Source organism: Otolemur garnettii, unplaced genomic scaffold (genome assembly GCF_000181295.1).
Source record: "Otolemur garnettii isolate 467f Iridium unplaced genomic scaffold, OtoGar3 scaffold00198, whole genome shotgun sequence".
In the NCBI taxonomy this organism is placed as follows: Eukaryota; Metazoa; Chordata; class Mammalia; order Primates; family Galagidae; genus Otolemur; species Otolemur garnettii.
This window is the reverse complement of record NW_003852593.1, coordinates 1,751,915-1,767,001: the sequence shown is the minus strand read 5'-3', so window position 1 is coordinate 1,767,001 and position 15,087 is coordinate 1,751,915. Positions and strand designations below refer to the sequence as shown.

The following is a 15,087-nucleotide window of genomic DNA, read 5'->3' as shown; positions in this document are numbered from 1 at the left end:
AGGCTGAGGCAGGAGACTCGCTTAAGCCCAGGAGTTGGAGGTTGCTGTGAGCTGTGATGCCACAGCACTCTACCCAGGGGGATAGCCTGAGGTTCTGTCTCAAAAAATAAAAAAAAATCTGCTTCTCTCTGTCAACTAGAACATAGCTGAAGTGACACTTGCATCTCACTGAGGGTGCGTTAACTGATAGAGACAGTCCTAGAAACGTCCTTTGCACAGGAGCAGACATTACGGTTAAGACTCTACATGTAGCCTGCCACTTTCTGTCCTGGGCAACAAGTTCTGAGCACTGGTAGCCTACACACTCAGGAAGGTATCCTTCTGTGTGATAAGTACATAGCCCAGAGAAAAAGTCTCTCCAATGTAACATTAAAAAAAAATTATCTAGGTTCTTTAAGGTAAATATAAATCAACCAGACCTCATAAAGACTGTCTTACTTCCCCTTCCTCTGAAATGACATCTTTTAGCGACACGACCGCTCACGCTACAGTCACATTTATGGCCAGAGCTGAACGAGTAGGGGTAGAGGGCACCTGAGGGGTGGCGGGGGGAGTGGCCCTGCAGGCTGCATTGCATAAAAGGTAAATGCTGAACCCAAAACATGCACCAGATGGAGCCACATGCAGGAGTACAGAAATGCAGCCTCCATTCAGACTGGTCCTTCCTCAGCAACTGAGAACGCTAAAAATTATTAAAACACACATCCAATTTTTAATTAAAAAATACAGAAAGCAGAACAGAACCTTCTGTAAAATCTTACAAATAATTTAAGGATTGAGGCTGGGGGTGGTAGTAATCCCACCACTTGGGAGGCCGAGGTGGGTGGACTGCCTGACCTCACAAGTTGGAGACCAGGCTGAGCAAGAACGAGACCCCGTCTCTAAAAATAGCCGGGCAATGTAGCAGGCGCCTATAGTCCCAGCTTCTCGGAAGGTAAAGGCAAGAGAATCGCTTGAGACTAAGAGTTTGAGGTTGCCATGAGCTGTGATGCCATGGCACTCTACTGAGGGTGATCAAGTAAGACTCTGTCTCAAAAAAAAAAAACTTATAGATCAAATTCAAGCTACTCTAATGTCTAAGACAATGCCTGAAGAGAGGAAACGGGAGGGTGGGACGGGGCAGTGCGGGCTGATAGGAGTCAGGGACAGGGCAGTGAGTACCTTTCTAACAGAGAGAGATCTAGCGGGACTAAAGGTCTGCTCTGTGAGCTCGAGCCCTTCGATAGTCTCCGTACAGTCAGAGAGGGGCGCATCCTGCAACAGTAAACCCAGTCACCAGTGCGACCAGCCCCGCCTGCGCGATGTCCACCAACAACACAGGATGGAGCCAGCTAATCGCATGCAGCATGGACAGTGTTGACTGCAGTGATGGGACTGGTACATGCAGATGCTGAGCACAAAGCAGGACCACAGCCGGCCAGTCAGAAAATGTAGTGACTGCCTCTGCCCTGCAGAGTTGGGCTGCAGCCTCCAGAGGTAACTTCTTGCACCACTATCTCCACTGTGCCACTGAGCACTAAGTTCACAGGCAAGTTTACAGCACCCGCCCTCCGCAACCCAAGAGGCACTTTGCAGCAGACAGCAACCAAAGTACCAGCACAGAAGTCCCTCAAGCCCACCCTCTTTCAGCACCTTACAAAGGACACTGCCAAACCCAGGTGAACCCAGGGCCCCAAGTTGGTGGCAGGTGTGCCACCCTCACGTACACATGCACTACATGGAGCAGGGACCCAAGGGTGGTGCAGCTCTTGGCATGCTTATGTTCGTTTAGAACTCAAGGAAAAGCGCCTAGGTTGTTTCTTATCATGAACATTTTTAACAAACTAGTTGCCTCAAATACTCACCTCATCAAAGTCAATTTCTCTCCATTTAAGAATAACTTGGGAGCAGACAGCCATATTGCCACCACCCACTGTGTCAGACACTTGGAGCTCTCACCTGGACAAGGCTCCTGTCCATCACTACACCACACAGAACCTGGGACTGAGGGCCAGCCGTCTTGATGTCCTGTAAGTTCTGCTCTCGGATCTGAGGACAGGAAGAAGAAACACACATCAACATCTTGAGAAACCACACTGTGACTGGAGTGGTGCCATCTGCACACCTGGCCAGCCACTCTGCCCCACCCCGTACAGGCAGGACAGCCCAGCACACCCTGAGCAATCATGTCTATTTGATGGCCCTGTGCAATCTGCTCAGGAGGGCTTGATCTGAGGGATAGAGGCACTATTCCTGACTTTCACTCACTAATGTGGGAAGTTCCCTGTGTGCCTATCTTCTGGTGACACTGTGAGCGTCCATGACCTCCCATTCTGATATACCCAACTCTTTGAATGAACCCTGAAAGGCAGGCACAGCTGTCTATTCTTGCTAGGAATAGGCTTTACAGCTTCCAGTTCTGACCTGTAAGCCAACAATAGTTCAAGAATTAACAGGGCCCAAAAACTTGTCTGTTGCTCACAAGCCACACTATTTTGTGCAACTGCAGCACTGTAAAGAGATTACTTCAGTTGCAAAAGTGGTGACAGCACATGTCTTCTGCTAGGAACAAGCACACCCTCTGTCCCTTCCAACCCTACCCCAGGCCCCACAGAGCTGATGGCAAGACGCACCTTGTTCCTCATCTCCTGGACCTCTTTGGGGTTAGTGTTCAATGGAACAAACAGGTTAGGGACAGCAGAGGTGGAGGTTCTATGTCCATCCTCTTTAGTCCACTGTAATATCAAGAACAGTTGAAAAGTCAGGATTATGACAACAATAAATGACACCATAGCATCCAATCTGTCCAACTGATCTCACATCTCGCATGCACTGAACATCAGAGAGGGCTGAACCAAGGCCATACTTCCCACCACTCAACGGAGTCGCCATGGGAGTAGGACAAGGCCACATAAAAACCAGTTAATGGTAGAAGTCAAATCATGACTGGTGGAAAAGGACCATCCAGAAAGCCCAGCTGAACTCTGGACCACAGTATGGGCTGACGACAGAGCTACGCCCATAACCCCCTCGGACCAACTGAGAGGTCCTCAGAGACCATTGGTTCGCCGCTCTGAGAGTCGTCCAACACCAAAGCCAACTGGAAGCATGAGATGACAGGGTCATGAGAAGCAATGTGATGCTGCTACCCAGGGTGGGGCAGAGTCTGTACTGTGAGGCAAGAGTGGGCATCACCAAAGTTCTGCATTAAAATAAATGACAGACATCGGAATGCACCATTTGTGTGACTATTTCCACTCACAGAAATATGAACACATATTCAGGAGCTACCTGGAAGAAGAGTTTGGTGATGTTGAATATTTTATACAACTTAGTATTTTTGAACATTACAAAAATATCTAGAACAAACTTGAAGCGCTTCATGAGTCCTTAGTTAAGGGCTGTTTTAGGTATCAGTGCATGTCGCCAACACACTGTGACTTCCACTTACACAATTTTTTTTGGTTTCCAATCAAATGTGAGATTTTTAACCAAATTTTAATTCTTAGGCATAGGCACTGACCATTAAAACAAGTCCATCTTTGAGAGCAAATGTTAAGCCTTTCAGAGTGTTTTGAGAGGCGGTGAGGGAGCATAAACCGTACGACGCTACGGAAGCAGCGAGGGCGGCAGGTGCCTCCCAGAGGAGGCTGTGGGATGGGCGTGGGCTGTGCGTACTCACTGAGGGCCTCTTTTCAGCTAAAACAACGCAGCGTCTCATTGAAAATAATTTTTAGTCAACACAGTGCAACAACAACCTCACAAGTTTAACATTTGAAAATTTAACAACAATCATTATAAATTAAAATATACCAACCTGGAACACTGCATGGAATTTGTATTACTTCAGAACAATACAGAACAAACTTAAATGCTGGACAAGGTCTTTCCTTCAATTTTTACATTATCTAAAATGCCTAAAGTGATTTAATTTGCTTTCAAGCCAATAGTAAATAAAGCTCAAAGCAGCTGCTACACAGGCATTTTGGAGAAATTCACCACAGTAGCACTATGGATTCCCATCAGCAGCAGAAATCTTTTTTTTTAAGGCCAACTCTCTTTAATAAGTAAAGCAAATAAAAAATAAACTAGTGGAATTTTTTAAAAAGGGAGACAGGGAGAGAAGGTGAAAGGGGCTCAGGGAGACAGGAGGAGGGAGAGTCGTGCTCCAACCCAAGCCCCACAGCCACACCAGGTCCCTGCCCACAGGACACAGCTGCTCAGGAGCATGGAGGCGTCGCCTCAGGAAAACACCAGAACCACCTGGGGAAGACAAAACTTAAAAAAAATAAATAAATCTATAAAGTAAAAGCACTGTCATAAGGGGAAAAAAAAGTTGTGCTTTGCTTATGTGCTGCCCATGGTTTCAGGAACATCTAATCTAACCTCAAATGGACCTGCACAGAACAGGTCACACACAGATGAGTCTGCCCCACCAGTCTCCTCACAAAAGACTCCAATTCAGGAGCTTCTGAAAATGGACTTCTCTTATATTCTACAACAGGATCTGGGCAGACGGTCAGAAGTTACAGAAGCAGTAAAGACTCATCTTCAGAGGAATGTTTCAGCACCAGGATTCCGGAGCATCTTTCAGGAAAATGGTAACTCTGAGCAGTGTTAATGCTGAAACGAAGCACCCCTTGCAGCATCTGTCGCTGGTGCCTGCAGACGGCCTGCGCTGCACTTGGGTCATGCCGCACCCAGCAGGAGTCGGAGACTCCCCACTGTGTTGTCTGCTCACATGCAACAGTCCATGCAAAGGGCAGCCGGCTGTGTGCATTCGGAGGCTTTGGGATAGAAGCAGGGTAACAATGCTAAGAAGGGACAAGGATCAGCAGAGAACACACTAGTAAAAGCCAAGAGAGAAAACTGCTTAAGAAAACACTACAGACTTAAGGAAAAGACTTTAGGGACTCGATGGAAGCACTGGAGTTCGCAACACTAAATATCAGGTTCACGACAGAACTATCTTTGTGCATCAAGTATTAAGAGTCCCTGAATCCAATTTGAATTAGAGATCTCCTACTTTTAGGTTAAAGCGTGTAAACTGTTTAGTATTTGGCTATGTATGGTGTCAGGTTACCCTGGGTTACTGAGAAGTACACTATATCTTAAGCAGTTTCAAGCAGATGGTGTTACTGGAATCTTAGCTAGTACATAAAGCAGATTTTGGTCCTGACTGAGAGAAAGTGAATGAGGAAGGCTGGCTTTACATACAGGATAGAAGGGCTGGATTCCCAAAGCCTCCGAAGCCCCAGCTGCCCAGAACTTGCTCTACATCATCTAACTATGAACAGTAAGGTAGGCACAGACCAAGCAGTTGGTAATACAGCTTGGCACGCAGACACCGGACGAGAGAGACTGCAGCAAGGGTTTCACGTGATCGTGTGTAATGCTCGTCCACACCTTAGTCTTCGACTTGGGACTGCTCCCATCCTGCCCCTCCTCGGAAGCTTCATCGCCCCGGCCAGAGTTCAGCCATCTTGTCTTCTCTCGCTGCTGCTTCTGAAAACTGTGTCTGAGAGGGGAGCAAGTGCCCGAATCACCATCACTAGCAAAGGAGTAACCTGTGACACTAGCAGGAACCTCCACATCGCTGTATTTTTTAGATTTTTCTCTCAGAGCAGGGTATCGATAAGGGTAGCCAGTTCTGTAGCCCTAGGGTTCAAAGAGAGTGAAAGGTAGTCAATATTCCAGATCTCAAAATAGGATTTCATTTTGGAAATATCTACAAGAGCTGAATATATTCATGCTCCATAACCCAGTAATTCAACTCCTTTATGCCCGAGAAAAACACACATGTTCACCAAAACACAGGGAATAAATTTGTTGACAGCAGCACTAGTCCTGACAGACCAAAACTGCCTATACTCAGAGGTCCTTCGATAGCGGCATGAATAAACTGCGAGCCCGTAAGGCCCGGGGCCCAACTATGAGAATAAATACTCCCTTTACAAAATGCAACAATGTGGGTGACTGTCACCAGTATGATGCTAAGTGAAATCAGCTACTGGAAAAGAACACACACTAGACAATACCATTTCTAAAAGGTGCAGAAGTGGGCCTGGCGAGGTGGCTCACACCTGTTATCTTAGCACTCTGGGAAGCCAAGGAGGATGGACTGCCCAGAGCTCATAGCTTCAAGACCAGCCTGAGCCACAGTGAGACCTTGTCTCTAAAAATAGCTGGGCATTGTGGTGGTTACGTGTAGTCCTAGCTACTTGGGAAGCTGTGGCAAGAGAATCGCTTGGGCCCAAGAGTTTGAGGTTGCTGTGAGCTGTGATGCCACAGCACTCTACCAAGGGTGACAAAGTGAGATTCTAACTCCAAATGAAATAAAATTAAATTAAAATTAAATAAAATAAAAGGTGCAGAAGAGTTAAAGCCAGTCTTTGCTGTTAGAGACAGGACAGTGGTCACTACTGGGATGGAGCACGGGACCTGGGGGTGCTAGGGCATTCGAAGATGCTGCTATTGTCATCGTCAGAGTGTTGCTTACATAGCGAGTTCAGTTTTTTAAAAATTCAGCAAGCTGGACACCCACAGTATGTGAACTCTCCCATTCAGGGATTGGATTTCAACAAAAGTAAAAACTGAAAACACAGACTGGGTGACTGTGTGGCCAGCTGCTGTGCAGTCTGCATTCAGCTACCTACTTGATATTTTCTTGCCTTTTAAGCCTGCTTAAATACTGTGACAATCTTCAGATAAGGTAAACAAGTATACCTCATGACAACCAGTTCTCAGCAAAATCACTTTACATTTGAATATAACAACATTTACCTTCAAGCTTGGTGCTGCTTCCTGACCATCAGCTATGCTTTAAACATTGGGCTCCCCACTTGAGTCACACTTCTGCTGGACCAATGTCCTCCAGAGACAGTATCTCCAAGGGCAAGGACAGCATCTTACTAGTTACTCTGTCTAGTGCTTGTCATTTGGTAGGTGTGACAGACTTTATGGGTTCCCACTTCCTGTAAGCTCCCCCTTGAGTGGGGGGTGGACCTCAGACTTGCTTCTATCAGTGGAATTTAGAAGAGGTGGCAGGTGTAGTATGTAAGTGCAATCTCTCTCTCCACAGCTGGCTCTGAAGAAGCAAGCCTGGATACCACAGCCATAAAACATCCTGCCCCAGCCTGAGGGGACTGGGGAGTAGGCCCTCCGAAGTGGAGCTTTCAGATAAGACCGAACACACCCTGAGGCAGCCATAGTGACACCCTAAGGTTGAGCTGAGTTCAGCTGTGCCTCAACTCCTGACCCACAGACACCATGGAATAAGAAACAAGTATTGTTTTAAGTCTAATACAGCTCTGGGAATTGAGACTTTAACGAGCCTGGCACAGCAGAGGGACCCGAAAGCTGTACCTTACAGCAAGTGTTCTCATCTCCCCAGGCTGTGCTGGCTGTGGCACTGTCCACTGCAACTGTCCTCCTCTCAGCTCCCCATGCTGTGCTGGCTGTGGCACTGTCCACTATGGCTGTCCTCCTCTTAGCTCACTATGTGATCCTATCTACTCTCTGAAGTCATTCCCAAGGGCCATCTTGTACACTAAGTTTTCTCTCCAATCCTTGCAAAGGATGAATTCCCTTACTGAAAAGCCCAACATAGAACACACCTGTGTGCAGTCCTATCACTGTATAGCCGCACTCCCTCATTCCCCAGGACCTTGCTGGACTCTGTGACCCTGCAGTAAGCAGCTCAGGGTCTCCCAAACATGGACAGGCAGCAGACATCCATGGAACACAGTAACCAGGCCTCAAACAGCTGGAACTGATTAGTCCAGACACAGGACTTACTGATTCAGAAAGTCCCACCCTGTCCACGCCCGTGAAAGAAAGCACTAAGCTGGTTCTCTAGTCATTATTCTCTGCACCCCTGCCCCAACTTCAAACACAAAATAATACAAGAATCCTCCATAAACAAAATAATACAAGAAACCTCCATATTTCTCATGATTTAGCTCAGAAGTTAAATAACTCTAGTGCTTCCTCATGATTTTTGAAGGTAAAAGCATTCACATAGCAATTTCATTTTCTGCTTTCAGAAATTTCATTAGTGCTTTCAGAACAAAAGCTTTACCACCGAGTGATGTCACTGTCCTTACCAGGTTATCAAGCATCCTCATGAGGGCTTCAAATTCCTGCTCACCAATCTGCCACTTAGGAGGTGACCCAGTGCCTTCCCCTTTTGGAGACCCAGGGGAACGGGATCTGGCTTTGTACTTCTCAGGATCTAGCAGGACTAAATTGTCAGGTCCTCCAGCGCTGGCCAGAGTCCGAACCTTTTCAAAACAAGCACACACCAAGGCATGAGTCCCTTACTTAGAGAGATTATTTGAAAAAGAATGCAGGTTTCAGGCAGCACCTATGGCTTAAAGGAGTAGGGAGCCAGCCCCATATGCTGGAAGTGGCAGGTTGAAACCCAGCCCCGCCAAAAACTGCAACAAAATTTCAACAGAAACCAAATCACCAAGAGTTCAAGAATAAAAGACAGATGGACAGTGATAAGTTGATCACAAGATTTTCAGACATTTTCTTTAGCATGACAAAAATGTTGGGCACTGACAGTCAGAGAATTGAGAAAACAGGACACCCCTTAGGGTCCTATGAAAGACATGGGCTCTCACTACCTAGAGCCGTCCGTAAGTTAGAAAGCAGTGGGGAAAATATGAACTTGGGGCTAAGGAGAGCTGACATAAGGGGTGCCCACCTGCCTGCACCCGCCTGCCGCAAGGAGCACTGATTAGGCCACATGGAATGACATACAGGACGACAGATGCCAAGCACCTGATGCCAGGGCTAGCACAACTAGCACTCCAGAAATGGTCAGGATGCATATATTTGAAAAACTGTAAGTTAGTAATGAAAAACCTAGTAATCTTTTGCCAAGTTAAATCAGAATGACATTTGTTGATCTGATTAATTTCCAAATCCATGAGCTCATCTTTGGGAGAGAAATGCTCTAGGAGGCCAAGGCGAGTGGAATGCTTAACCTCAGGATCTCAAGATCAGCCTGAGCAAGGCCAAGACCGCATCTCCACTAAAAATAGAAAAACTATGGGTGTTGTGGCAGGCGCCTGTAGTCCCAGCTACGCACAAGGCTGAGGAAGAGGGTCATTTGAGCCCAAGAGTTTGAGGTTGCTGTGAGCTCTGATGCCATAGCACTCTAACCAGGGTGACAGAGTGAGACACTGTCTCAAAAAAATGGAGAAGTGACAGCCTCATCAAGGGTAAAAACTGAGCTTGAGAACCAAGAAGTCCACCCTCAGAGAGCAAGTGGGTCTCTGCTCCAGTTTTTGAGGAGCCAGCTAGAGGTCCAACATACTCCCACCCCACAACCAGTATCAAGTGAGGGTCCCCAGCACCCACACTGGCCTCACTACCCCTCTGAATTAAAGAAAACTGGCAACCAGCTCTTTTTTTGAGGAATGACTTTCCTCCTTGTGTTGGCCAGTGGTGTGGGGACAGTGTGGTATTTCTCAGTGATTTCCTAGTGCTATTTCCTCCCTCAAGGTTGGGAGGCAATAATGACCAACCCAGGAATTCTCAATGAATTTTTATTACTTAAAAAAGAAAATCTATGTGGAGCCCTGAAACATTTAAATACGTTGACAGACTGTAATTGCCACTGCCTACCTGGATCTCACAGGCAACCACGAGGTTATGGATGTAATAAAAGGCCTCCTCAACACTCTCTCCTACTGACACGAGCCCATGATTCCGGAGAATAAGGACCTAGAGGAAAACAGAAAGGCACTAAGGAGTGGGACAAGATGGACACTTTTCCATTTTTCTTCTCCCCACTATAATTTAAACCCAGATTAGATGTCTACTGACCTTGCATTTAGGTCCCAAATTTTTCTGAATCAAAACCTTTTCCTCTTCATCAACCAGAATGCCATGATAGTCATGATAAGCCACTTCTCCAAGGGAAAGCGCCTCTGGGGAGATTGGTAAGAGGCCACATTTCATCGCAGAGACCTAGAGACCAAGTGGTCACCATGAGGGAAGGAAAAGCCAGAGTTACACAGCAACTGACGATGGGAAAATGCTTTCCTCGGAGAAACAGAAACGGGGCGTTTGTGTGTGTGTGTGTTTGTTCTATACTTGAAAATAAATGAACTCATGAAGTTAAGATCAATTCAACTTTTGCAGCTCATTAGCAATCCACAATTAAAACTAAAAAGTGTCACTACTAAGCTGGGAGAGACTCAAAGAAAACTCACATCTTTCTGGTTTTCTCCCCGCTGATTATAAATGCTATGTAAGCTTGGATTTAATGACACAATGGGCATTGGTCTAGTGCAAGGAGAAGACAGCAGACTCCTCTGAGGAGTCGATGCATTTCAAAAAGGTTTCCAGCCAGGCACAGGGCATATATACCAGTAGTGTCAGCTAATCAGGGGGGATCACTTGAACCTGGATGGGAGGATCACTTAAGTCTTGGACTTTGAGGTTACAGTGAGCCTTGATGATGCCACTGTGCTCTAGCCTGGGCAACAGAATGAAACTCTGTCTCAAAAAGGAAAAAAAGGGCTCGGCGCCTATAGCTCAACCGGCTAAGGCGCCAGCCATGTACACCTAAGGTGGCGGGTTCGAATCCCCAGCCCGGACCCGCCAAACAACAATGACGGCTGCAACCAAAAAATAGCCGGGCGTTGTGGCGGGCGCCTGTGGTCCTAGCTACTTGGGAGGCGGAGGCAGGAGACTCGCTTGAGCCCAGGAGTTGGAGGTTGCTGTGAGCTGTAATGCCATGGCACTCTACCCAGGGGGACAGCTTGAGGCTCTGTCTCAAAAAAAAAAAAAAAAGGAAAAAAAGAAGAGAAAAAAATTTATGAAAGTTTACAACAATAATACTATACAATTGCTCTATATTTAAGTAAAATTGAGTCCCAATATAAAAAAAATCTAAGTGTTAATATAGACATTAAATTTCCTGAAATTCCTCAAAGTGGCCTTACAATATGCTAATTTTGAAGGTCATCTATAGACAGCAGCTTTATGACCCCAAATGCACAGGCGCCAAAGAATCAAATACCACCTACAGCATGCACCACAGTTTCACAGAAAAAAAGTCCATCTAGAAAGACAATCCCAAATTAACTCCTTTTATAGTCTCAGCATTCACATAAGAAATTTCCTTACCAAGAAAAATTATTTTGATAATTTTTAAAACATACATTGTGATATCTGCTCATAACCATCTTCTCAAAGGGGAGTCCAACAGTTTCTAGAAACCTAGGGTCATTTCAGTGGCTGGAATGGCATGCATTCTTTCAGGAAAAAATTACATCATTCAGAGAATGACATATCTAATAAAACTCTATTGACATCAAGAACTGTATGTTCAAAGTGAAACAAAGCAGAGCTAATACTCATGCAAATGACCCAACATGCAAGACATGAGATTACACACGGCACTGTCGTATCAATGAGGTCACTTGTCACATGATAAGCCCAAAAAGCCCTTAATGTAAACTTGGTAATAAAAAAGATAGTTCTAGAGTATTTATTTCACTTTCACATGACTTTTTGCCGACAGCTAGAACGTGCACTTTCATACTGAGGGATCTAGGGATTTGTTTGGGCGGCCTACTCACCCCAGACGGGACCAAGCTTGGTGAGGGGCCAACTCGGGCTCGGGGAAAGCTGTGAGCAGGAGGCCAGGCCTCCTGACAGCCTGAGCTGTCTGTGCCTCTCCTCCCTCATCACAACCCAGCCTGGGGTCCCGCTGGCTGCAGACAGCACATTGTGGGAGCTGGGCGAATGGTTTCCAGGCTGCTCCCTCTCCCCTGGCTCCTTCCCCATAGCCTGTAAGCACACTTAAGTCTCAGGTCCAAAGTGCCTGAGCACTTCCTTCAGCCCACAGTGCCCTCCGACCCTCACCCTGACTTGCTCGCCCCATTTTTCCATTCTTCTTCTCAAAATGAGGCATGTACTTCCTGCTGTCATCTTGCATGTCCTCACAGTCTTCAACACACTAAAACCTGACTCCCCCACGATGTTCTAATTGTTACATCTGATAGACATTTCCAGAATTATTACAGGTTTTTCAAATTAGATCATATATGATCCCTTAAGAGAAAAAAAATTTTCTTTGAAGAAAGTCAAACTGAACTGTAAAAATTTTTTTTAATCTAACAAAATTAGGTTTACTGACTTGTTACAGTAACGGGGAGCAATTTAGAGGAAACATTTAGTTCCTCTAACTGAACAGCTTTACAACTTTAGGCGCTACCAGGACAGCACACTCACCGCAGCCCCCGCTGGTGTGTGAATGTGCACAATACACTTCACGTCTGGTCGGGCAGCATAAATTGCAGAGTGTAATGTGAAGCCCGCTTGGTTTACTCCTAGATTAGTGCTTCCACGATCTACTATGTCTCCTTGTAGATTGATTTTAACCTGAAAATAAAGAAACCAAAACTGAAAATGTGAAGATGACTTCACTTAACCCCAATAGAAACTATTTAAACCCAAGTATCAAGTGTTTATAACTTATTTCTAATGTTTTTCTCAAACTGAACTCATCATATAAAACACTGACTCTTTGCTATTTCTCAGTTTTATATGTGTGACTGGATTTGAGAGTGTTTAATGATCTGACATGACCCACACAAAGGCTACCAAAGAGCAGGGCAGGGCATTCTTACCAAACTGGACGCGGTCACTTCACTGTAGAGCAGCCCAAAAGGTACAATGAGGAAATGTTCCAGCTCGGAGCTCACTCTGGACTGTGGGGAGAATGGCTGAGTTAACACAAAAACCCAGTGCAAATACCTGCACTTCTTCCAGGCCACAAATGTGTGTGACTGGTGAGAACAGTAGGTGAGCTATGCAGCGAAGCAGGTCAGCACAGTGCTTTCTATTTCTACACAGCAGTAACTGCACTCATCAAGCACATCAATGCTGCTTGGTCACACTCACGGGAACCGACTTTACAAAGGGTTTTACAAAGGGAAAACAGTTCCGCACTGGGTGTCCAGCAAGTTAGTAACTTATGCTGCGCTACTTTACTGCGCTTTCCAGTGACTACCAAATAAGCCCAAAAAGGGGTCACTCTTCAGGGACAAAAAAATAAAAACCAAAACTTACTTTTTTTTTTTTTAGAGACAGTGTCTCACTTTGTCACCCTTGGTTGAGTGCCATAGCATCACAGCTCACAGCATCCTCTAGCTCTTGGGCTTAGGTGATTCTCTTGCCTCAGCCCCCTGAGTAGCTGGGACTACAGGCACCCGCCATAACACTTGGCTATTTATTTTTGTTGCAGTTTGGCTGTGGCCAGGTTTGAACCCACCACCCTCGGTATATGGGGCTGGTGCCCTACTCACTGAGCCACAGGCGCCGCCCCAAAACGTACTTTTAAAAAGTCAATTGGAATTCTTTGAATACTAAAAACTTGCAGGATGACAGAGAATCATAAAAATCACACATGAGGGCAGTCTCTTCCTGATGCATGGCTGGCCTTTTAAGTCTCCATCCCCCACGACACACCTTTCTCTCCACACAAATTCACTCAGTGTAGACCCAGCCCACACTGCACACGAAAGACATATAAGCTGCCAGGAACAGAGCAGTGAGAAGGAAGAGCAGGGACCTCCAAAAGTTCAATCCAGTTTTTATGATGATCTTGGAGTAAACTCAAAGATCAAGCTGAACATACTACTACTGGGTTAAGAAATCTAGAATCCTACATTGGGTCAAGCAGGAAGAATTCAGTATTTGTTGGGAAGTACTTAAAGTGACTAGGGCAACCCCCTGAGGAGTGCAATGACTTCTGTGGTGTCCCAAACAGAAACACATCTGGACCCGCTGGGTATAACTCTACAGACAAGGCTTTATATCTTCACTCGGCAGAAGAGTGCTGAGAACTCATCATGTCCTCAATCCTGTGGTGCTGTAAATAATGAACAGAAGCTGGACGTAATAGTGAACACACCCTTTCTCACACTGAGCAGGAGTCCGCATTCCTGTGTTGTGAGCACTGCTTCTAGGACACCACACAGAACAAGTCCTATCTCCTTGCTGCCATTTAAAATTCTCAGATATCTGAAACAATCCTAATCTCCCCTTACGTCACCTTTCTGCTAAACTCACCTGATTCCTCCAGTATTGTATGACAGGGTTAAGAGAATAACATCCAAAGTCAGATAAGACTCAAGTTCAAATCCTAACTCTGCAAGAATTAATTCACTAAGCTGCTTTAGGCACCTGAGCTCCTGTTCTCCTTATCCATTAAGTGAGGATGACAAGGGCTTGTCCTATAAAACTCCCAGTAAGTGGCATCTCCCATTATTACTACCTTTAATGTCGGTAGGAGAAGCAATAGTAAATTACCATTAATGAATTTATCTTCTGTAAATTCATCTCTATTACATCAAGTCTCTATAAATCTCTATCACCCATTTCTCTGCTCTCTTTTAGGTATTTAAAAAATGTGCAGTTTCTACTGTCTCCCAAAACATCTTCCCATCACTGCTGACTTAGCTTTGCTTTTTATTCCCCAAACTCAGCTCTTTTATCTTAAAAAGCATCCTGAACTTTTTTCTTTTTTTTGAGACAGAATCTCACTTTCTTACCCCTCATAGAGTGCAATGGCATCGTAACTCATAGCAACAACAAATTCATAAGCTCGAGCAATCCTCTTGCCTAGGCTTCCCAAGTAGCTGAAACTACAGACACCCACCACAACACCCAGACATCTTTTAGAGACAGGGTCTTGCTCTTGCTCAGGCTAGTTTTAAACTCGTGAACTCAAGTGATCAACTCACCTCAGCTTCCCAAAGTGCTAGGATTACAGGCGTGAACCACCTTATACTGACCTTTTTAACCTTTTTAACTATCTAATGCAAAACCAGGCAACTGCTCTAAATCCCCAAATTGGGATCAAAACAAAACATAAAAAACACAGAATTTGTGTATATATTTTCTGGAATGAAGAAACAGATGGAAATAAGAAAAATTAAATGGCAGATTTGAGGGCTCATTTTACAAGTTTTTATTTTGAAAACATACACACAGCAGAGTACTTAGGATGTGGCCTAAGGCTATACATCTAGTTCACAGTCAGAAAAGAGATTACTGAATGTTTAAAATCTTTCACCTTGC

At 45.3% G+C, this 15,087-nt stretch overlaps 1 protein-coding gene across 6 annotated transcripts in view; it reads right to left on the bottom strand.

Annotated features, from left to right (window-relative positions):
• ADD1 (adducin 1) overlaps positions 1–15,087 on the bottom strand; it is a 56,490-nt gene that overhangs the window by 10,229 nt on the left and 31,174 nt on the right. For 4 of the 6 annotated variants that reach the window (XM_023507691.1, XM_012812261.2, XM_003801133.2 and 1 more), the window contains 8 exons: positions 12,633–12,713; positions 12,235–12,384; positions 9,817–9,960; positions 9,616–9,714; positions 8,085–8,261; positions 5,386–5,637; positions 2,613–2,714; positions 1,939–2,028 (listed from right to left, as the gene is read on the bottom strand). In XM_023507691.1, coding sequence (XP_023363459.1) covers positions 1,939–2,028; positions 2,613–2,714; positions 5,386–5,637; positions 8,085–8,261; positions 9,616–9,714; positions 9,817–9,960; positions 12,235–12,384; positions 12,633–12,713 — 1,095 coding nt within the window. Of the gene's footprint in view, positions 1–1,161; positions 1,255–1,938; positions 2,029–2,612; positions 2,715–5,385; positions 5,638–8,084; positions 8,262–9,615; positions 9,715–9,816; positions 9,961–12,234; positions 12,385–12,632; positions 12,714–15,087 lie in introns of all 6 variants that reach the window. The other 2 variants (XM_023507692.1, XM_012812263.1) reach the window with 1 other exon arrangement.